Genomic DNA, 25,425 nt, shown 5'->3' with positions numbered 1-25,425 from the left:
TTATCATGATATACATTTTTAAATATTGATTTTTTGAAATAGATTTTTTTATACTTTTTATTGATTAAGTTTCTTATAAAATAAAGCAATCAACAAGTTTTATTAATAAAATATCAAGAAGACAATATATATGCGATAAATCTACTACATAATACTACTTAATAATTCTTTATTAATCTTATTGATTCGAAATTTGAATAGCGAAAATAAAACACGTAGGTATCTTGAAGTATGATTTTAATTTAAATGGGGGGTTACAATAATTTTGATTGTTTGTTATGTATTATATTATACGTTTCAGCTTAAATTAGGTGTTAAGATAAAAAGATGGTAGATAATATAATAATTTAATACAATTATCATACATTTTCTCACCCGTGTTATTCCGTAGATATATGAGTCAAAAACCGATGATTTAATTTTTTAAATACAAGCAGGCTCTGTTGGTTGTAGGTTTATGTTTTAAAGAGATCATAATCAAAAGATGCTAACTTGATTTTTTGACTATTTGTTTTCTATTTACATATTAGGCTTTATTATTAATGTTCAATTGTTTATACTCAAAAAATTTTCCTAAGAATATTGTTTAAAAAGCTATCTTTATTGAGAACTATTTAGTTCTAAACCAGCAAAATTTACAATTTTTATTTGTGTGCTAATGTTCTAGATAGAATTTTTCAATTCTAAGTCTTAATTTACAATATATTATATATTTATTGAAACATTTTACAATAAAAAAATTAAAAGGTATTCAAATGACTGAAAAGAAGAGTCACCCATTAATGACACTCCATGGAAAATGATTTTAGAGAGAGAGAAAGAGAGTAAATACCTATACTAGTTTCTTTTAGGGAACCTGAGTGGGTTACTTTGAATTTGTTTTAATGTAGGATGATTAATAATACAATTTGTGTAAAAATTGAAAGTTTTTTTGTGGGTGTGAGAAGCAAATTTATTTAAGGTTGAATCGCAAATATTTTTATGTTGTGAGTCGTTTGTGGTGTATCGATAAGCTCCTAATAATAAGCGTAGGCATGCATCCTGAAATGCTTGTATTTTTTTAATGACTGAAAATGTATGGTTCAAAATTAAATATTATAGTACCACATAAACCTTAGAAGAGCTGTGTAGATTTTCCGTTTAGATTATAATGGAAATTCAAAACGGAGTATAGTTCTAAAAAGCTGAAGTTTCGAATTGAGTGCTCCGCTCTTATTTTTTAAGCGGGGACTGAAAGTATGAAGTTTATCAAGATTAAACCCAGATATTTAGTTTCTGTATAACATGTCATTTTTTCTATTATAAATAAAGGTAGGGGAGTTTTAAAGAGCATAGGGTGAAAGTAATTCGAGAGGATTTTGATGGGTTGACTTAGATTTTAAAGTTGTGAACCAGGTATTCAGCACTAGTAGATCGTTTCGATGTTTAGAGTTGCTTGGAGAGGATTTTAGTCGATCGTAAGAATAACAATGTCAACCGCATATATACTTAGTAAAGTATTTTCATCAGGATAGTAGTAAAGGCATTGAATAGGAAAGCGACCATATCACTGTCTTGCAACTTTCGCAGTTGCTATTTGAGATATTTTTTGTGACATATGTTCTTTGGTTTAGATAGGATTTTATTAGTAGGTAATACGGAATGAGTAAAATAATTTAAGTTTAAATAGTAAGCCAGGATTTCAAACTTGATTGAAATATTGTACATTACTGAGATAAATACTAATTTAAAATCGTTTGCTCTTTAATACGTCTTAACTTAAGGATTAAAAATTAATAGATTTTATCTACATGATAAAATAAATTAACGATAACCAAAAAGTATTATATAATTTACCTTAATGATATTATGGTGTTCATTTTAACATCATGTTACATAATTTTTTTGATAAATTAAATTTTTGTTTTTTAAAAATATTCGTTTGATTAAGAAAATAAAGTTTTAAAAATAAATATAATATAAAAAGAATACTCATAACTGAAAATGTCTTGTTACTTAACTATCTTGCTGCAAATTTTAATAAAAATTATTAAGAATAGATTTTATTACAATCTTCAGTTTTGCTGAGAACGAGTTCAAATTATAGGACCTAACGCTATACTGTTTTATTAGTTTTTATACTTAATAATTATTAAAAATAGTCAATTTTGTATGAAGATAATTAAATAATAATTTAATATTTAAGCTTACTTCCATTATCAATTTTATTTATTGAGATGACACTTTATGTTTGATTATTGGTGATTTATTTTACACGAACATTTTTCCATGTCCATAAAGTATTCTTAAAAATTATTCATGAATTAAAGGTTTTTTTTTTCTCAAATGTAATTCATATTAACAGATATCCTACGGTTTTATATTTATATCAGTATGTTACAGAGAAAGCAACCTAGTAAGAAACTTATATTATTTAGATAAGACGTGTAAATTTTGTTTCACGTCACCAACATTGTTAACCACTTCAAAGTAACTGGCGTCTTAGAATTATTTAATATTAATTAATATCAATTGGAAATATTATTATTATAACTTACATAATTTCTAAATCATTATAACACGTAAGAGCCACATAAACTATGCTATGTTTGTTCTTGTTGCAGAAAAAAACAGAAATTTGATTATTTACTAAACTATTATCGGTATAACAAACACAACAATGCAATATCCCTCCTTTGTCAGCACTAAATACATCTATTGTGTGCTATAATTTACACTTGGGAACGAATTATTTCAACTTGCTTTGATAACTTAAAGATATCGTAGTAGGTAACTGTTGAGTACAAAATTGGGTAGCACGTGAGTAATCCGATCAAGAGTTTAAGCAAACTCGGCGCTAATAATGTACTGTTTAATGCTCAAAAATCGATATAATAGTTATAATCTCTATGACTATCGTAACCTCGATCATTATAATTTAATTATATAATATATTACACGGGGCACTGTTATATACGGTTGGACTGATGTTATAAAAACGGGTTTTATTAAGAGAAAATAGGCGAATTTATAGTGATTGTGGTTTTTATGTGGTCCACTGTGCAATAATTTAAACACATATGTTTTTTTTCTACGAAAAAACGCTTTGTATTAGTTATTTTATATTAATGCTATACGTTTGTTGGACCTAAAGATAGATTAATTACATTAAATTTAATCCTTTGGTAACTTATTTTCTAAATCAACTATACCTATACTTATCTCATAAAATAACTGTAAACAAATAGCGTTTAACCTGTCAATTAGAAAAATTAAAATGCTAAAAAAAAAAAAAAAATGATGATGCTATAATAATGTCATACACACGGTCAATGACTTATTTGTATGCAGCTCTAGTCCATTGAAAAATTAATTCAAATGTGGGCCAAATTAAAAAAAAAATCATACATTGAAGTTATATTTATATTTTCTATACGTTTCGCATTTTGTTCGAACTATTTTCTCAAAATTTAAAAACTCAGCACATTAATATCATTATACTATGTTATGAGTATTGTTTATTATTAGCACTTATCAAAATTATATTTAAATTTGCAAGAAAACATACAAATTACATGGTTAATATGAATGACCATATTAAAGCATTAAAATATAAATTATTTCTATGGGAAAACATTTAATGAAGACCTGATGAAATTTTAATTTTGTTAGGCATATGCAATTAATAAAATCGAATTTATTTTCTATAAAAAAATTCAATTTTTGAAGACAAAATTAAAAAATAGATTTCAAGATTTTAAATTATTAGAAAATGATTGTTCTTTATTTTCATTGCTTTTTTTTTCACATGACGTATCAAAGTTTCAGCACAAATGCAAATGGAATTGATTGAAATTCAAAATGATTTAAATATAAGAATCAAATTTATTGAGATTGGTTTATCCCGCTTTTATAAGTAAGGACTAGCAACATTTTTAGAAATTCAGAAATCCATTTGTACATAATGTCAATATTTGATAATACTTATCAGTATGAGCAATGATTCTTATTAATGAAAGTAAATAATTCTCCAATTAGTTACAGATTGAGATTCACTCAACATGAAAGTTGCATTATAAATTAACATTTCTTCCGAAATAAAAAAGTTGAAAGCAGAAAATCATGTCTGATTACTAGGAAGGAAAATAAATACAAATTGTTTATTTTTATTTTTTAATTATTCACGGAAATTTTATATTAGTATAATAATAAAATATAAAAATACTTTATTATTTGTATTAAATAATAAAAACAGTTTTTTTTCGGCCCACATAATTTTTTATAGTCATGTTTTGGTTCAACTAATACTTTTAGTTTGACATAGCCAACATATAGCGTAGGTATGTTACAGTCTATCGAATCTCAGTGTTATGAATTCCCGCATAACACTACAATTTAGAATTATTATAATAATTAATAAACCTACAGTTCTAGCACAAAATGATGGTGTAACCGTATTATAAAATTCTATTAGCATACTATACATATATATAATACATGATTGTTTCTGAATTAAAAATGTGACGTAATGAATCTTCATAAATGTCTTCTATATTGTGTACAAACAATAAACAAAATAGGAAGTAAATGATATTAAAGTACATTGACAGATATACTACAAAAGTATACCGGTAAAATAAAATACAAAATAAAAATTTGCGCCTCACAGAGAAAAATAAATATCGAAATATTGCTGGCAAGTGTTTTCCTTCGTCCGTCAATTTTGTTCTAAACAGCAATATATCTGTCACCTAATGTTTACAAGACGCAATGTGACAAAACGTTTCGTTATCTGCGTGCGCCTGTTCATAAGAATTTACTATAAGCTTTCCGTTCGACGGAAACCGCGATGTGACGTGACGGAACGTAACGCAACGGATCTGGTGTGCGAGCTCCTTTACTCGGTAATCACGCAAGTCACTTGCAAAATATTATTATACAATATTATATTATAATAGTAGTGGATACCATACGTGTGTGTATATTTCAGCATCATGTATTAGCTATATGATTTAAGTACATTTAGAAAACATTTACTCATGTGCCAAGTGCAGCTTATTTTATAATATATACACATTTACAGTTAACAATATTTTATAAGTCAGTTCTTTAAGAACACCGATTCGACGATGAACAATAAATCATTTAAAATATAATACTATAATACTATACACTTAAAAATTTTAAATACGATTTAGATACGAGATTATAACTGCAAAAGGACTGTTTCAACAAATTATTCAGATCATAGAAATGAACACGTTAAATGACATGTCAAATGCGCATTATGACTAAATCCTATTAAAATATGTCTCTAGGCCGTTAGAATTTAAATTTGATTTCTATTGAACCGTTGGAGGATCATAAACACATCAATTCCGTTAATTAATCAATTTAAAAAAAAAAAAAAAAAAAAATAAAAAAAATATTGTAATATATTTATTACATATTGTTAGTAAGGTTTAGTTATTTAAAACTAATAATATTTTATATACTGTTATCGATTATTCAATATATTATACAAATAATTAACTTATTGAGTTATATCATATTGTAATGTGTTATAACTGTATGGTCCATATTTTAATAGTAATGTTTTAATGTAAAAACAAAGTCAATTGATACAATATTTAGTAATTTTTATGTTATTGATTTATTTTATTAAGTATATGGATCTACACATTTCATTAAAGGTTTGACGGTTTTCACGAAACTTAAGTCATTAAGTGTAGAATCGTTAAATATATTTATCCATTACGGTTGCACAAAATAGTGTGGTGTACATCATTATTTCAGCTACCACAATTTATTTGTTTGAATGGACACCGTTTCAACCATACATAAAGTGTGATGGTGAAAAACTAATTGTCCAAAATAATTTACCAGACTATAAGAATACGGTTTAAATTTAGGTATAATAAATAGCAAGTAGCGTTTGTATTTGCTTGACATGATACAGTTGCCTTTTAACTCTGACTCCACAGCGTTAAGTTGTATTTTATTATGATCTTGTATTATGACTAGTATTTTTTTTTTTATTTTTTTTTTCTATAAAAGTCTTTAAAAATAACATAATACTATTACCCGTATTAGTTAGATAAAATTAAATAAATCTTAAAAAAGGTTTTTACATTTTGGGATTCTTTTTTTTGTATAGGTATACATATTATATGCATATTTAACCAATTTAAAATTTTGTATAACTATGTCTATGTATTATTAATATTTTTTTTATTAAAGGAAAGAATAATTTATGAGGGAACTTTTAATCGATTTTCAAGTATTTATGTTTACAATAACAACTTTATAATACATAAATCGAAAATAAACTAAAAAAAAAAGGTTAACAATTTTAGCTTCTATAAAAACATATAAATATTAAAAATATTTTTAAAGTTATTTCATATTTAGTAAATACTAGTATAGGTTTAAATATTTGGTAAACATTTCAAGCCTTTTATAATATTAATTTATGTATCACAGAAAAATAAAAATGGATTTTATCAAAAATTAGCAAATATTTAAATATTTTATTTTTCTTAATTATTGTTATTTTTGAGTTTATTTTGAAAATAAATTTGTAATTTGGCTCCTATATATAGTCACTCGGATTAAATTTTCTACCAAACAAAACATAAAAATTTAAAAACTCATATATATATATATATACAATTATTTTTAAATTATACATTTGAATTAAAATTATATTAATTAGGTTTACGATACGTAATACACGATCGTATATTATAAAAATATTATTTTTATATAACTTACGTTGTGTTATTATTTTATTTTTTTTATATTTATGATAAAATATTCTTAGAAATAGAAGTTGCTATACTTTCTCCGTTAAAAACTGTTTTTCACGTTTAATGATTAATCATTGAATCCAAATTCTACACATTCATGCAATGTCTAATTTAATGATGAGGTACATACAAAAACTTTTAATAGCGGTGCTGTATACTCCTAGTTCCTAGGTATTTATTTATTAATTAACTACGTGTAACTGTATACATTTGTGTTTTAGTCATTTTGATAAATAAAGTAAATATAACTTATTTTTCATTGTTTTTCAAATATTCAAAATATATTTTTATTAACTAAATTTATTGAAATTATCTTCTTTAGTTGTATTTTTACAGTAAAATAAAAATATGTATAACTTTGTACTGTTATAACTTATAAATCATAGATATATAGGTACATAGGTACATATATATTTTTTGAATTAGGACTTTATTGGGTATGTACAGAGTTATTCAAAATAATTCATCTTTACTGCGTTAATTTTTAGCTCTTTTTTGACTCAATGATAATAATACATGTATAGTACCATTAACATATCTCCAAAGTACATAGTCTCATGACGTAAGATCAGGTAACGGAAAAAGTTAGGTGTAAAGCATCGGATAATTCATTTTGAATAACTCTGTATTGTATGGTTACAACAAAATTAGAAAATTGACAAAAATGCTTTAAAATCAAGTGAAAAATAATGTTTCTTTTAAAGCATGAAAACATAGTTTTTAAAATTGAAATGAGGATTACGTCAGTTCTTTATAGTACTCTAAAAAAAGCTTTGCCTTAATATTTTCATTTTTTTATAATCTGGAAAATGGATTTGACTTAATAAGATTTTAACTGAATATGAAAGTGGCAAAATACAAAGTTATAATATAATAATGTATGTATTGTTTTCAGCTAATGATGAAAATATCGATTGAATCATGATGGTTAAGGTGTGCATTTATTATTCTATAATAGTATTTTTGGTTTGGATTGGATTCTGTTCGTTAAATGTTTACTCGAGAATTTCATAATATTGTAAAGTTAAATATAACATGAAAGGAGATGATTTTTTTTTCAATTATTTTTAATTCATAATAGATCAGAATTGTCATGTATACAATTATTTTGTAAATCTATAATTGTGTGGAAAAATAAACCATAATTTTTACATTTATAATTTATTTAACACGGTTTTAGTATGCATTGAGCATTATTAGTAAAATTAATAAATAATGTAAGTAATAAATTAAAAAAGATTTAATTTGATAACTTTGGCGACATTATCTTTATATATATGAAATAAAAATAAAATAATAATAATAATAATAATAATAATAATAATATAATGTTATTAATTTATTAATTAATTCATTTTATTTTCTATACATATTATAATTTTACAAGATTTTGTCTTATATAGTTTTCTCTATAAAATCATTAAAGCTTAAAAAAATGTAATTAAAAAATGTCCACCTTATTCGTAAGTTTCAGTTAGTTGAAAAAATATTTACATATTATAATATAACGTTAAGTTTATTAGAATAATAAAATTATAATATGATCCATCTATATCTCTAGCATATATTTGCTAAATCATACTTATAATATATAATATACTTTGATCCGATATTCGGTATTTATACTTATTAATTAGAAATGTTTTAGATTTATTAAAAACATGTTTTATAACATGATATAATTTAAATTTTAAATTAATTAGTTAGACATATTTAAAGTTAAGATGAGCGGAGTAGTAGACTAATATATTTTCAAGCAGTCCTGCGTTATTCAATTTATTAAAACTTTTAGGTATACACCTGATTGACTAATCGTTCAAAATGTTATGTTTCAAAATACTTTGTAAAATTATTTTTATTCAAAGCCTGAAATTATAAGTGTATGTTGTCAATCATAAAAATAAAAATTTAAAAAAATGATTAAAATAAACAATAATTAAAATTAATTTTTAGAAACAATGGGTGTAGATTCTTAAATGGATTGCCTGCGTATAATAATTTCTTCATAACATGGTATAAGTTGTTTTTATGATAAGTAAATCATATATTATAATATATTACAATATGTTCAATGTTCATATATTAATATTTATTCATGTAATATTTACACTCGATGCTTAAACTGTCTGAGAAAAAATTTAATTAAGATCTATCATAGGTTTTCGTTTGCCTTTGATACATACAAATTATGGTAATATAGTTTATGAATGTCTAGTTGAAAATGTGATCGACTAACATAAAGTACATTTTATTATAATATTTTATTTTATAAACAATTCTTTGTACTATACTCGATGATGTTGATTGTAGGAAATGAGTAGTTGTTATTATTTTCGGAAATGTATCAGAAATTGAATCAATATTTTATGTTAAGCCACAACGATTGATCTGTTTAAATTACTAGAGCAATAATTGTAAAAGGAATAAAATGTATATAAATAAATTATTTTATTCAAAATCGATAAAAAAATAAATAAAATATAGTTACTGTCCTTAAATTAAATAAAGGACATTACGGATTTCACTAGGTGATGGGAAATGGCAAACACATTATTATTCGGCCTGAAATCATAATAATTTTCTATATTTTCATATTTTATATTATTTTAATACCCATACTTGTATGTTAGACTATGCTATTAAACATAAATATCAAATTTTTTTTTTATTAATACACAATTTATTATTTATGAATATTCATCTTATTAAGAATTTTGAAAAAATTCGATTGTATTGATTATAACATTATATTAATAGCAAATTTTAATTTAAATATATATATATAAGAATAAATGCTTGAAAATTACTAGAAATTGAATGTTTTGGTACAGTGGTATCGAGAATTTCAGCTTAATCGGGTACCTTAGTTATTGCTTATAACGATAAAAATAATATTATTTAATTAAATTAAAATTATAGATAGTAAGTATTTTTATGTATGTATATTGGTACTTTGTAGATGGATATTCCTCGATTAATAAGGTGGTTGTATATATGTATATGATGTGGAAATTTGACTATTCAAAAGGCCGTCAAATATAGGATAAAAAACGATGTAAGAATGAAACGATTTTTTTTATACATTTGTCTTTATGTTTTCATTTTATTCAAATGCATGTATCCAAAATATATTTTTATAGTTTATATAAATTTAGTTTATTTTTTTTTTCAATGATAAAAGGGTATTACTATATTCGTTTATCCGTAAACGATTATTGTCAAAATTTGAAGCCGAGTTACCTACGTGTCATTCATTTTAAAATAAACACAAAAACCATAAAAACATTAAATCATAAAAGGTACTTATAATATCAAGTAAATCCAATAGTCCAATAAAATGTTAATTAAAATTAATCAGGGCCTTATGATAATATGAAATTATGCCAATTATATTTAAAAAAAGATGTCTTTGAGCGAAATAAGAAAAACACATCGTTATAATTAAACCATACAAAAATCTGCATATTATAGAAACTGCTCGAAGATTAATAAAAAAATTCTAATAACATAAAAAAAAAAAACAGAAACATTATGTACATACATATAATACATTTAAGAAAACAGACCAAATAAATAAAAAAAACATTTATCATTAAAAATAATTAAATATTTTTTTACCAAACGTTCATTTCAACATTTCGATTTGAACGAATTGCTTATAGAGTATTTAATTTTAGTAAGTAAATTAAAAAAAAAAAATCTCTGAAACCCAATAAAAAAATATCCATTTTTATTTTACGTGTATTAACTATCTGCTTTAAAAATAGATAAAATATAAACCTAAAAGTGCATCAACTAATTATATCAGCCATTAAATAGGCCACGTAGAAAATTATAATTTTAGACCATTTATGTTGTTATTATATATAATATATATTATTCCAGAGCTAGAATTGAGTAATATTTAAATTATTTTAGTTTCATTTAAATTCTAAAAAAAATATATTGAATTGCTTAAAATTTAAAATTAAATGATTATACTACTGTTATCTATGTTTAATAAACATTACATATAGTTAAATAGTTTTCTAAAAACAACATATTGTTACTGTAATTTTTTTTTTGTTTTTTTTTTTTTTTAGTTAATTTAAAATGTTATTATACAAAAATGATTGATATTTTGTTTTCCATATTAGCACAAATACATTTTATATTTTTGTTCAGTGTAGTTTACAATAATTTTGTATCAAAAGATTTTTATTCAATAAAAACTTTGTAGATAAAACTTATTTGAATAAAAGTGAAGTATTAAAGTATATAATATTTATGTATATAAAAAAAAATTAATTGAATATGTATTTTTCTAAGTACATCGAAAAACATTTTATTAAATTAATTGTTGTTCATGATTATTAATACTATTCTTAAATAGATTTTCATGAATATGGATGAATAATTTTCATGAAAAAGATAAGAAAATCATTTACACTGGAATCGAATGTTTTAATCATCGATGATATGTGTATTGCGATATTAAAAATATACAATTTATATTTTATAGCAATAATTGATCGCATTAAAAAAATGATTCGAGTACCTAAGCTATTTTAAAACAATTGTTTCAATAGTTCTTAATAGTTGCGTACATATATTTATATTTATTTTTACAGAAAATGAGAGGTCTTATTTGTAATTTATGTAGCGAGTATAATCCATCTTTAAGCATTGCACAGAATCTAAAGATTAATATCTACAATAATTTATTAAATACCAATTAAATTGATTTCAATAATAATTGTCTTGTCATATATTACATTACTTTAAATATTCATTAACGTAAGATAAAATGTTTTAATATACATTAAATACGTATCGTAAGATTCCTAACTAAAAAGTCTTGATTAGATTTAAATGAGTGATAAAATACACTTCAACAATTTTGAAATTTTTATTTGAGTTCCAAAAACATTGATCTAAAACAATAATTGTTTTGGGAAAACATTAGCTAATGATTTATTAAATGTATAGTATGTATTGTAATAGATAACAAACAGTATAACATGTTTACGCATGATCAAGTCAAATGGTAAAACAATTTTCGGCGAGTGTCAAACATCATTAATGTGCGTTTCTAGAACACTTTGTACCTTAAAGTTATTCAATTACATCCGAGCAAAATCCGAGCAAAATAGCTAAACTTTCAGGATGAAATCTCAAATGAAAACTCCCTAAATAGCTTAATGGTAACGTACCCTTAGCAAATGTTATCATTTAACTTAAACATCTAAGTACTAAAATGAATTGGCTAAGAAATCCATATCATCTAAATGGCTATAAAAATGAAAAGAAGTCGTTGCAACCAAAATGAGGTACTCATTATTTTAATTGTATTTAAAATTAAAACTTAAAGCATATACATTTAAATAATCAAGTTTTAGAATAGAAAACTTTTTAAAATCCAAACTCAAATTAAATATTACAATATAATCTAACATTAAATATAAATTAAATATTAGTAATATTAAAATGTAAGACATAACAATACGATACATCAGAAAATATTGGTATTATTTAAAAAAAAAAAAAATAAATATTTATTTATATCATTTTTAAATGAAAGTAATTTTATTAAAAACAATAGTATCTGCCAAAGATATACAAAATCCCAATATTAATTATTTTTACAAGCATGATGTCAAATACATGTTTGACATTATGAAAATACATGTTCGAAAACAATTTTTATTGTTGATATTATTATTTACATACCGTATAAAATATAAATAATAGATATATTTAACTCCCTATTTGCTCCACTTGTCAAATTCATTCGATCATTTTGTCTAAAATTATTATCTACAAGAAATATTTATTAAATATTCCTGTAGTTATAAATAAGAACATATAATATTTAGTACTTTAGTAGATAATAAATATGATTAAAAATTAAATCCAATGAAATATACAAAGAAACTGAGCATAATATTTTCTTTGTTAACTACAGTAATATTATGTACTTATTATTTGATATATAGTGTGATATATTATTACACTCATAGTGGGTGTTTCCTTTCGAATATATTAAGGCGTTTTATTACTACCCTGTATCATATATATAATTTCACCGACTTTAAACTTACTATATTTCAAAAGGATTTTGATATATATATTTTTTTTATATTTCGAAGGCATTTGATAAATAACAGAGACTTATTATAATTCCTTTTAAGATATTCAATATTTTGTTTTAATTATTGAATATATTTTATACAAAAGCATATTCATGGATATGCCACAATTTTTTATTTCACACTATTTTTAGAAGGTTTATATTTTATCTTGGTTTCGTGGTTTTTAATTTAAAAAGACTTAAATTACCACTTTTTTGCCCATTACACATTTCAAAACTTAAGTAAGTTATTTTGAATAGTATAACATAAATCACAAACATTTTTCTGCAAAACTTTACTTAAACCGTAGAATGCTCTAAACTGTAATTAGGTTATAGTAAATTTTATATTATTTACACTATCCGGTAGTTTAAATTTCTTGTGTTAGAAAACTAAAAATAAAAATAAAAATAATAGTGATTGAAAATTCTTCGTTTGTGTTTTTGATAATAATTTATTCTGTTATGATTATCAACTTGATAAAAATGTATTAAAATAATGGAATTCAATAAGGAAAATTGACTTTTAAATTTAAAAATCTAGTCACGTAAAGATAATTAACATAAACTATTAATAAATAGAATTGTGTGCGTTTACAATAAGTAATATGCTATTCAATATTTTATTAACTTCACATACACCGATTTGATCGTTAATATTATAGAACTGCTTGATATTAAAATTTAGAAAGCGCTAAAAAAAATATAATATTATAGTTTTTGTCATCGATTAAAGTTCTATTGAATAATGTATACATTTTCACCAATGGGTATTAAACATATTTCAATCTACTTGTTGAAAGCGGAAATTTATTTTAATTTTACTTAACAATAAATTTTATTACGATATTTTCAAATACATGCGTCATACTATAATCTTGATTTAATGCGACCAAAAGCCACGCACCCATACACAGATGACGTAAAATCACACAAGAGTGCTTAACCCATTGGAGAGTAACTTGTCACAGCCATACGCAGTGAATCACATGATTCATGGCCCGTAACCTCATCCATTGACCAACTTTAATAATATTAATACAACTTAGTGCAAAATGTTTATAATAGTATTGTACTCACTTAACTGAAAAAACCTAATCTAAAGTGAACGCTATAATTTTTTGTTTTTTAATTGTATCAGTTGGTTGAGAACAATTCTGCGAGGACCAATTTATTTTATTCAACCTTTTTCAGTTGAAGTCAACGGTAGTTATTTTTTGGTGATTGAAACAATTACATTACGACAAATACTCATCTGGCTATGATTTATTTTCTAAATTTAAAATAAAAACAAATAATTTATTATTTTATTATTTTTTAATTTTTTTAAATCTTATGTATAAATCCATTGATATTCGTAGTTTATATATTTAATAAGTAAAAAACTCCACACCGAAATAACCTATTTCCGACATTACTCACGCTGAAGTATCTTCGCGCCAAAATATCACATTCTCTGCATAGAGTATAAATGCATAGGTACATATATTAATCTGTTGTTATTATTGGCAAGTCTCGCTTTAAATAATTTGAATTTGAAAGACTTGTCGCTGAAGAGATATCTATTATAATATAATATGTAGTGAAAAAAACGTGTGAATCATTAGTGTACAAATTTAAAGTGAGTTATAGACTATGGTTTTTAGAGTGATTTGATTTGTTTTGTTTTATTGAACCTATCTATATTTAGTTATAGTTATCTGTTATCGTATCAAGTAATATGTATATACTCTGTTTAGTAATGCACTTATATACTTATAGCTGCAAATATCAACCACGAAAAGTATTTATTTTCGGACTATCATTTATTTTACATTAGTATATGACGTGAGTATAATAGTTTTAAGTTATAAGTGAACCAAAACATTTCGATGACGGTGGTTTTTTTTTTACTTATCTTAAAAATAAAAGAAATAAAAATGTCATTTATACTTTTTTAACTCAATCAATAGATTTATTTGCTTATATTGAAATAAAATTAATAAATATGTCAAAAACCAAATTAAATTTCATCGTCTGATAAGATCTCGTGAGGAAAAAAATATCATTATGTCCACCCACTCCCCTCCGGAACGTTAAGCTATTATTACGACTTCCTTGAATTCCGCGAAAAATTTAAGCACTACCTACTCATTCTTGCTGTGACGCCATTGTTTTAGTGCTCAATCGATGTATGGTGTATTTAATCGATTGCCAATAAACGACAATTTTACAAATGGCTTAACAGTTGTTATTAAAAAAAAAAAAAAAAAATTTCAATTTAGAAAGTCTATGGAAGTAAGTGCACGGACCGAGCGCTAGCAGTGATAAAACGCGGAAAATTCACTATCTCTCGGGTAAACACAATACACGGCTGTTGTACTGAAAACGGAGTTGCCACCGAACATCCGTCAGGCGGAGAACTCGATTTCGGTAATGCAGCGGGAAAATTCGACCAGCGATTTCGCCACGCCTGTTAAAAGCTAAACCAACCTGTCCAGCTCACCTGGCGGTATATGGCGGCGTTGAGCACGGCCAGCGATCCGAACGGTATGAAGTACATGATGAGCAGATACATCCAGTGTATGTAAATGGATATGTAGTCGCGGTCGTTGCGCAGCTCGCTGGGGTATACCTGGTACACGTACTGGTTGGAACTGGTGTGCATGCACTTCTGCACGGTCACCTCCATGAACCGGGTGACGTTGTAGAGGACGGCGAACGCTATGGTGGCCACCACGTAGGCCCGGGCCCGGCCGTACGTGCACAGGGACCGGGCGCGGAGCGGGTGGCAGACGGCCACGAACCGTTCCAGGGTGACGGTGAGCGTCAGGTACACGGACACGGTCTGCGAGATCATCGCTATGGGGTAGACGACGGGCGCGATCAGCGGGTACACCTTGAAGTAGTAGTTGAACAGGTGCCCGGTGGCCGGATAGACGACGGGCAGCCCGAACAGCAGCATGGAAGTGACGATCAGCACGGTGTCGCACCGGGCCAGCCCGATCAGCAGGTAGTTGATGGACGACTTCATCTGCGGCCGGGACAGGATCACCATGGATATGACGTTGCCCAGTATGCCGAACACGCCGATCACGTTCAGCAGCACGCCGTAGGTGACGAACTCGAACAGCAGGTTGTATTCGTCCGCGTCCGTGCTCTCGAACAACGGACAGAACATCGCCCCGGTCGTCTCGTTGCGCGCGTACGAGTCACCGTCGCCGCCGCCGCCGCTCCACTCGGGCAAAGGCGACGACGACGACGACCGATTGTCGGCCGACGAGTTCATCGGATCGTCCGCGACCTCCGTCCGACGTCCGAACGCGGCATGGGCGTCTCAAGCCTGCGGAACAAAACAAAAAAAAAAAATAAAAACACAGAATTATTATTACGTATTTTTTATAGCCGAACTCGTGTGCTCCGGGCACGAGAGTGTCGCCCGTTCGAACAACGGAGTATTGGGGTGTCGGAACGTGGCGCGTCCCGCTCGAGATCGGGTCTGGGTCCTCCGTCTCGAGGTCCGGAAATTATCAAACACATAAGTGAAATAAAACGTATTTATGACTTCGTTTTTGACGCGAGACATGAGCGTTGGCAGGGGTGGTGGTGAACCCTGCGATGCGTGACGGCGCGCAAAACCCCACACGCCACCGCTCGTCAGTAAAATGTACCCCAAAATAAACTCGTCGCGCGTTTTCGTACTTAACGTCAGTCGTCAATTGTTTATTATCAATTTTACGATTGGACGCAAAGTAATTCTAACTTTTTTCTCTCTAATACTATCGTTATTGTGTACACTGTGTATGTGTACGCTATTAGAATTGAGAATAACAAGAATTACTAACGAGACTCTGCTTTTATTTGTTTTTATTCGTATTTATTCATAGGCTTTAAATTTTTTTTTTTTATTTTCATATTTATTGCTGATTGAGGACAAAAAAAAAAAAAAAATAAATAAATGAAATAGCATTCATTGCGTGTAGTGTAAAGAGGCGTTTCCGTTTACACCCCACCCCTGTAGTTGAAACTTTTCGACCATTGTTTAATTTCTTGATATGAAACTATTAATCAGAGTCCTAAAATGCACCACAAAGAAATATGATACATAGCTTTGAACGTCAGAGTATTATCAAAAGGATATACCGAGATTTTAAACTACATATCTGTCTCTCTCTCGAATTGTCAAATTTTGTCCTCATAAAATCGGTACATGAAAAAAGGGTTCTGTGTTTTTGAACCATCACACATCTAGGGATTTAATAGTGAACAAGCAGGTCAATATTAACTTCTTACAGTACCTATGTCTATTTTTTTTATATTACGTATTACGAATTCCCAATTTTCAAATTATTTTGTATTCGTCATGGCGGTGCATCAATAGCTGTCTTGCTAAACCTGCCTATATTAGCAGTTCACCATGCACATATCTGAATATAAGAAGCTGTTTTATTTATCTGGTATTATTTCTGATATTGTGGACTGTCTGTATTTATTGGCAGACATTAAATTGAGTTTTCCAGCCGAAAAAACAAGAAATAACGGTTTAATTTTTTTAAATAACAATCAACATCCAATATTATCCAAAACGCCTCTATTATTCGTATCTTTCATTCCGCCAATAGAATACTTCGTTCGATCTTCAATGTTGTAAATTTTAATTAATTCCGTTTTACTTTTAATTTTCATTGTTTTTTTTAATTTTAAATTATATTGTTAAGATTTTTTTCAATTTCTTTAATGTTTTTATCTTGTTGTTTAAGAAAAATTGAAACGGAACTATTATATTTTATTCCACTATAAGGTACCTATAACGAAAGTACTTAAGAACATGTTTTTAATGTTAAATCATATATTCAGTTGAAATAAGTATTTCTGAACAAAACTTTTTGACTGTACTCTAGAGTGTGTTCTAAAAAATGTGTGAAACTTTACAGAATTTAAATCGCATCTGCCTAAGCCCCACACTTTTGTCACAGCTGACACACATATGTAGGTACTCGGAATGAACAAGATAAATTAATTTATTTGATCATGCAGTATTGATATTTGATAGATCAAGATTTTCTGTGCGATTTAAATATTTGTGATTGTAGTCAAATGCTATAATTATAATAAAATATTATTATTTTAACATCACCTTTAGAAATTTAATGAGAAAATGTTTTAAGTTTAGGTAATATTTGACAATGTAATAATATTACACAAATTTTCATTTTTACAACATTTTTGTTCAATACTTTTTATACAGCCCCATTAATATTACATTTTAAAATAATTTAACAAATCACATGTATTACTAATAGATGGTTTTATATTTTAATAAAAATTGAAAACTAAAATAAATATATTAAATAGTATTAGATTAAATAAAACTGTATAATCTAAACGTATCGCATGAACTCTCCCTAGGCTAAATAAATGATAATTTAATCTTAATCTGTATATGTTTTTTTCTATTAAATCGTGCTATTTTTATCACTAATCAATATCCCTATTCCATGTTTAACTTTAAAAATAAAATAGTAATCATTCAAAATAATAGATTATTTTAAATAGTAGCATTGATGATTTAATTTTTACATAAGCTGTATAAATAAAATATCCATAGTACTATTTTAATGTAAATCGCAATATTTTATTTAATATTTAATTAAAAAAACAGAAAACAATGTAAAGTCATGTAAGTTAAAAATATATGGAGGTATGTAAGCGTAGGTATATAGTTAAAATGTTTCGTAATAAGTCATTGTTATTTTAGTCTGTTACTATACATACACTGTATACTTGTTTTAAAATAAACAAAAAATACATTTTAATAAAATATTTTTTTCTGTTTAGGATGACAACAGTTATTGTATATTTGTTACTTTCAAAATATTTAAGCCTTTGTACATAAATATACTTAGATACGTATGCATATCTAATTTATATTTAAAACAAAAAAAATATATATATATAATTCTAGCTGTTATACATTTGGTTTTAAGAATTTATTATTTGAATAACTAATATATATATATATGTGTGTAAAAAAATAAATATGTAAGAAAATAATTAAATATATATATTTTTTTTTTAGTTTGGTATTGATTGGTTTTTTTTTTAATTTGAATGTTTTTTGTTTTTATCGACAGTTATTTCATTCAGAATTTTTAGATTTATTCATTCAATGATCGTTCTTTATAATATTGAATCTATATTTGTAAGCAGTGTATTTATAAGTGCTTTTTATGACTGCTTCTATCTGTTTTTGATTTATTATTGTAACATTTAAACGATGATATTACCTACTTAAATTATATGTTTCATAAGTGTCTCGATGCTTTTTTTTGTCACTCAAAATGAAAACGTTCATCTCTATAATGTTTTTTGATAAAAACGATATGTTAAATGTTATGTTTTATTGAACATGTAATGTATTTTTCTTCTATAAAGTATTATATTCTATTATATGTTATGTACATATATTATTATAAAAAAAAAAAAAAAATACTATAAAACCTTGTTCGATGTTTATACGTCATAATAAGGAGGTGATTCAGAGGGTCGACATTTATTTTATATTTTAGTGACTGATAATTTATTGTAGCTGGCTGATTCTGTCGAAAACAGGAACTAATTTTTCGAAAAAAAAAATAAAAGTCTAATGGTCGGGTTTATTTAGTGTTTTACAATTCAATGTATTATTTAAGAGGTGACTAGAAAACGTACTTATTTGATTTTCCGTACTTACTGTATATAGCAAGCAGTATTAAAAGGTTCTTTTTATACCAAGTCAAACTAAACCAAATAATACAATTGACATGAAAAATACCTAGAGGATTATTAGAACAACGTTTTGTTCTTTTTTTCTGAGTTTATTTTGTCAATCATCCAATTATTTGGATATTAGTGTGAGGGATATTATAATTTAATTGTTACGACATTATCCAATCAGACTTATATAGTTATGTTATCACGAAAACATGGTGAATGTATTTTTGTACAATTGCATTTACAAGTCTTTGAATAAACAAATATATTTTTTAAGTCTAATAAGCGAAAATTATTCGCACAGATTTTTGAAATCTCTGATACCATCGCTGTTATGCTTAGCTGAAATTTTGTTTAATGTACGATAAAAATCAGCAAACATCATACTGTTAAATGCGAATATCTAATTGTAATTATGAGTAATTAAAAAGCGTATTCATTATTATACGTACGATAGCTCAAACTGTTTACATCAACATTATTTGCTATATAAAATTTAAATTACTCGTTATCTTCATAAAGATCTGAGAAATAATAGAAAAGTATTAAATTCTTTAGTATATTTATCTAAATCAATTTGTTTCTATTCTTCTATATTTATAGATTAATTATATGCAACATTTTTTTGATTTATTGTTATATAATATATTATATTCTTATGATAGTTTAATTTCAATATTAGGTATACAATAAATTAAGATAAAGTATGAAGCAAAAAAAAAAAAAATGTAAGCCATAGTTGAAATGAATTTATCAGTTTTTCGTTTATAATATATTATTATGTATTTGTATTAGTTAATAAAGTTTAGGATTTTGGTATATAAAATCAAATAATTCACTTAAAAAATATGCGTAATAAGTACCAAATATAGCATTGAAATAAATATTATATTTATATATAATACAATAAGAATACCAAAGTTTATTTGATAATTTTTATACTATATTTTAACTGAAATGGGACAACTTGTTATTCGGTATGATAACATTGAAATATTATTCTTGAGTATCTACATTTAAAAGATTTTTATCAAAAAAAAGTAATTTAATTACTTTTAACGACCAAAATACAGTAGTACATGTGCTTATCAAATATTTAATGGCTTAACGTTTTTGTTTATTTAGTATGATTTTAAAGTATATGATAAGATATTCAATAGAATTAGTACAACAAAATAAATGTATGAATTTTAAATAAAATATTATTGATATATTTAGTGATTTTAAACGAGAATTTGATTATAAATGTATAAAAAAAAAAAAACTTTATTATGCATTTATAACTATAAACCCAAATAGATAATCTTAGCAATTTTTGAAAAGTAAAAAATGTTTGATTAAACATTTAGAACAACCCAAAAGTATTAAGTTATTCATATGCAACTATCAAATTGTTTTATATGCAATATAAATATAAATATCTACATAAAATAAAAATAGATTTTCAAGATATAATAATTTTAATCATGAAATAAAAATAAATTACTACTATCACATTAATTTTTATAAATAAACGCTCCAATACTTATTTGAAAATAAAACAAAGAAAAATAGTCATTTGTATTTAGAAATAAATTATAAAGACTTAATGGGCGTTCTATAGTTAGAACGATTTATGATTATAGTTTAAGAAATTTTCATCTTGGTTGAATTTAAAAGAAAAAAAATAATTTTGGTAAAAAATAAAAAGTATAAAACTCAGAAACCACAGTACAATAATATTTTATAACTTAACATTATCAGTTTTTAATTATACAAATTATTGTTAATCTAAAAATGTTAGATGCTCAATATTTAATATGTTTTAATAAATATAGAATCGTATTTTCTTATTCAATAATAATTTTCTAACGAAGCAAAATTTAATACATTTGTGACAGTACCCTACTTGACATTTATTTATAGTACACCATGGTGATAACCATTTGTCTATTGTTTATATTATGAATAATAATTAATTACGATTCTGATATTAAAATTATGATACTGATTTTATAATTTGTAATAAAATAAATGTGTTTTATTCACAAAGCAATAAAGAAGTAACTAAAAACATTTAGATTTTTTAATTTTGTTAAGTGTTTGGTAAAAATTGTTTTATTATTATAAATAATTTCATAAGCTATTAAAACAAATTAATAACTGTTAATTTCTTTTAATCATATTTATAATCTAAAATGAATCGAGATTAATAGTAAATAAACAATACTCACTGAAAAAAATATCGGAAAGATGTGAATTAAAATAGTTATATTTTTGATTATTAATGTTTTACTGAAATTGGCAAAAAATTAAGAATTTATTATTTATTGAAAATATATTCAGATAATATATTTTATTTAAACTAAAATGCATATAATGTTTACAGTTAAAGTAACTATTAAAATACTCGGTAAATTAATATTTTATTATTCAATTTTACATATTTTTTACTGACAAATTTGTATCTTATCGAGGAGGGAGATGTCACAAATATTTTTATGTTATTTAACCATATATTTTATTACATTGACTAACATGTTATAAAATTAACAGTGAAAACATAATACTCATTCAAAGAAAAAATTACAACATAAACAAATAAATGCGCTTTTTGATAGTTCTTAACAAATTTAAATACATCACATTATTTTTTAGTGATAATTTTAATAACAAAGAAAATTAAAATACATATTTTATTAACTTTAATGTTCAGAAAATTACAATTAACTTTAAATGTTACAGTTTAAAATGTATGATACAAATTGTATTTTAACGAATTTTATAGTTTTATTTTCTATTATACTAAATTTTTAAATAAATATGAAAATTGGAAAATGAATAATTGTTTATTCTCAATTTATTTTTGAAATAGTATAACCACTGTTGCAATTAACACCAAATGTTGAGTAGAAAAAATAAGTTGTCAACCACCTAACTAACATGTCAACAGTTATTAGACAAAGAGTCGAAAAATATTAATTGAGTTTCAGTTAACTTAAGATGACGCTACACTGGTCATTTTGAGTGGTAAAAACTTTTCCACGGAAAATAAACAAAACGGCATCAAAAATGCTTTAAAAAAAAAAAAATTCCCAATATAAAATTTATAGAAAACAAAATTTAGGATAAAACTTCATTGATGTTTTTTTTAAAATATTAAATACTAAAAAAATTAAAGTTAATTACAAAATGTAAAAACATAATATGAAATGCATGATAGTTTGACGATATTTATACAGATTACATTTTTACAAAATTAAAATAAACATACATATACTTCAGTATCTTAAATTTGAATAAATATGGACTAGATAAAATAATATAAAAATGTATTATATTTTGTTATTTCCTAAAATAAAAAAATATTTTTTTAATATTTAAATTGGTTGATCTTGTTCAATTTTTTTTCAAGTATTAAGAAAACTAGTATAAATATAAAATACAAACTACAAATTTATTCATTTTTAATTTAAAAATAAAGTCATTTCATAAAATATATTAATTGTGCAATAGTTTTTCACAACAACGGTTTTTTTGTTTAAATATACAATTTTATGTTTATAATTTGATTTGATTTTATTTTAATTTTTTAATTCATCAAACAACATAGGTATATAATTATGAAAAAACTAATTTATTTTATGCTATTGTTTTCAGAAAATAATTCTAATGAAAATATTATAATTTTAATAACATTAAAATTGTAAATGTATAATAAAACACTTAGTTTAGAGATTACCTTTTTCGATATAATTACTGAGTACCTACACTCATTCAAGAAGGCTTTAAATTTTTTTTTTTTTGTGTTGATATTTACACCACTTTTAGAACATTTTTTCTAATGTCTCAGAAAACTTCTAAAATTAAGCGTTTCAATAGAAAGTTTATAATAATATAACATAATGAAGAGAAAAATTAGCTAAATTTACTATTGTTCATTTAGTCTTGTGATTTTATTTTTAATATACCATTGAATCTTTACTATGTTTATGCTGATTAGTTTTGTATGTTTAAATAAGTTTCCTCAATGATAATACTTTGATCATTTAAGCAATTATATTTAAAATAAATAACAGATCATAGTGTTTGATTTTCAATATAGTTAACTCAATGCAAAATAACATATTTACTGTGTTCACTAAGCCAATATTATGAATGTCTACTCCATCACTACCTAAAAGCCTCATTCGTAATCTATCACCCCGTGTACACATATTTATTGTATAAAATCAATTCATACCAGGGTATATCCATCATTTCAAGAATTAAAATACATTTCAACGAAGTTTTGAAATGCTGACATCAATCGTTTCTGAAGACTTAGAATATGTATAGTGACATTCAAACAACATGCATAAAATAAGAGCTTTTGTTAAAAAGTAACTGAATGTTTTCGGACGTCTAGTATTAGTTTCTTCAATCGAAAGAATATATTATTCATTTTAAAATAGTTAATATTTTGAACGTTTAGAATTCTTCTAAACAACATTACATATTGGATATTTCAATTAAAACAGTCTAAAACTTGAATAAAAATATAATATGTGTATAATGTATATATATATATTAAAAGTAAATTTTGCAACTCAGTCACTTGAAATAATAAACGAACAGTGTAGTTTGTTTAAATATTAATTTAATATAGTCAAATTTATTAACCGTTAATATTATGACCTAATAATTATCTATTTTATCCTTAGGATTCATAACAATTTTTTCTTGTAGAAACTACAATATAACAAAATCTATATTTTCAACTTCTTTAATTAACAACGTAAAATATAAAGTTAAATATATTCGATTAAACTAAAATAATACGAGTAAAAACATTTACATTTAATCCCATACAAAATATTTGATCCCAATCAATCTTATTCATTAATATGCTTCAAATTAAATTTTTTATTACTTAATATTTTTAATTAAAAAATTAGTTAAACTTAAAAACCAATTTCACTTCTGACTAGAAAATTCAATAATTATTGTTCTATTATGTTGAACAATTTTCAAAAATTAGTTAATTTCTCTAAAAAAAAACTCGTTAACTAAATTTTAGGTAATTTAATAATTCTTGTTTATAGTGATTATCAAAACATATAACTCAAAAAATAAAATAAAAATTAATAATTAATCTTTAAGTCATCTCCAATTGTATATGATTTGTTTGTATTAAAGTTATTTATTATATTCAGTATAGTTAAATATTTCTATAATTCATAATAAATACATTTAAAACTAAAAACTACTAATTTGAAATATAATGAATTGCTTTAAAATATATTATAATGATTTTAATATTAAAATTATCAAAGATAAAAGTTCAATTTTTCTTACACGAAAATGTATACAGCTTAAAATCTATATAGTATATAATATTATTTATATACGTTTGTATACTTTATTATAGCGCATTAAATAGTTTAAACAGATAAGAAAATATATTATATTTATTTTTTAATTTATCACTTCCAAAACACACAGCAGGAGCTGTCCACTATAGTTACAGAATTACTCACATTACAATAATTGTGTTAATACTAGGTTGAAGGTATTATCATAGTTTTATATCATTAAGTATCTACTGAATGTTTCAAAGTCTTATTTTCATTTCATACATAGAAAATTATCTTCATTTTATCTATAAAAGATTCTATATGATAATATTTAAATAAAATACGTATAATAAATGAAAATCGACAAAATGTGTTAATTAATTAAATCAATTTTAACATCAACATTTATATATAACAAAGAAAAAAAAACTTTAAAATGTATTAAATTTAGGATTACTCAATAATGTATGGTATTAATATT

At 24.6% G+C, this 25,425-nt stretch overlaps 1 protein-coding gene across 1 annotated transcript in view; it reads right to left on the bottom strand.

Moving 5' to 3' along the window:
- Positions 1-25,425, bottom strand: part of LOC112601782 (FMRFamide receptor-like) — a 90,641-nt gene that overhangs the window by 5,028 nt on the left and 60,188 nt on the right. Inside the window, exon 2 of the mRNA XM_025349560.1 lies at positions 15,383-16,219. Within this exon, the coding sequence (XP_025205345.1) occupies positions 15,383-16,165 (783 nt within the window). The 5' untranslated portion in view covers positions 16,166-16,219. The remainder of the gene's footprint in view (positions 1-15,382; positions 16,220-25,425) is intronic.

Source organism: Melanaphis sacchari, unplaced genomic scaffold, assembly GCF_002803265.2.
Source record: "Melanaphis sacchari strain LSU unplaced genomic scaffold, SCAv2.0 Contig7_pilon_pilon, whole genome shotgun sequence".
Lineage (NCBI taxonomy): Eukaryota > Metazoa > Arthropoda > Insecta > Hemiptera > Aphididae > Melanaphis > Melanaphis sacchari.
Note: the sequence above shows the minus strand (reverse complement) of the source record. Positions and strands in the feature narration are given on the sequence as shown.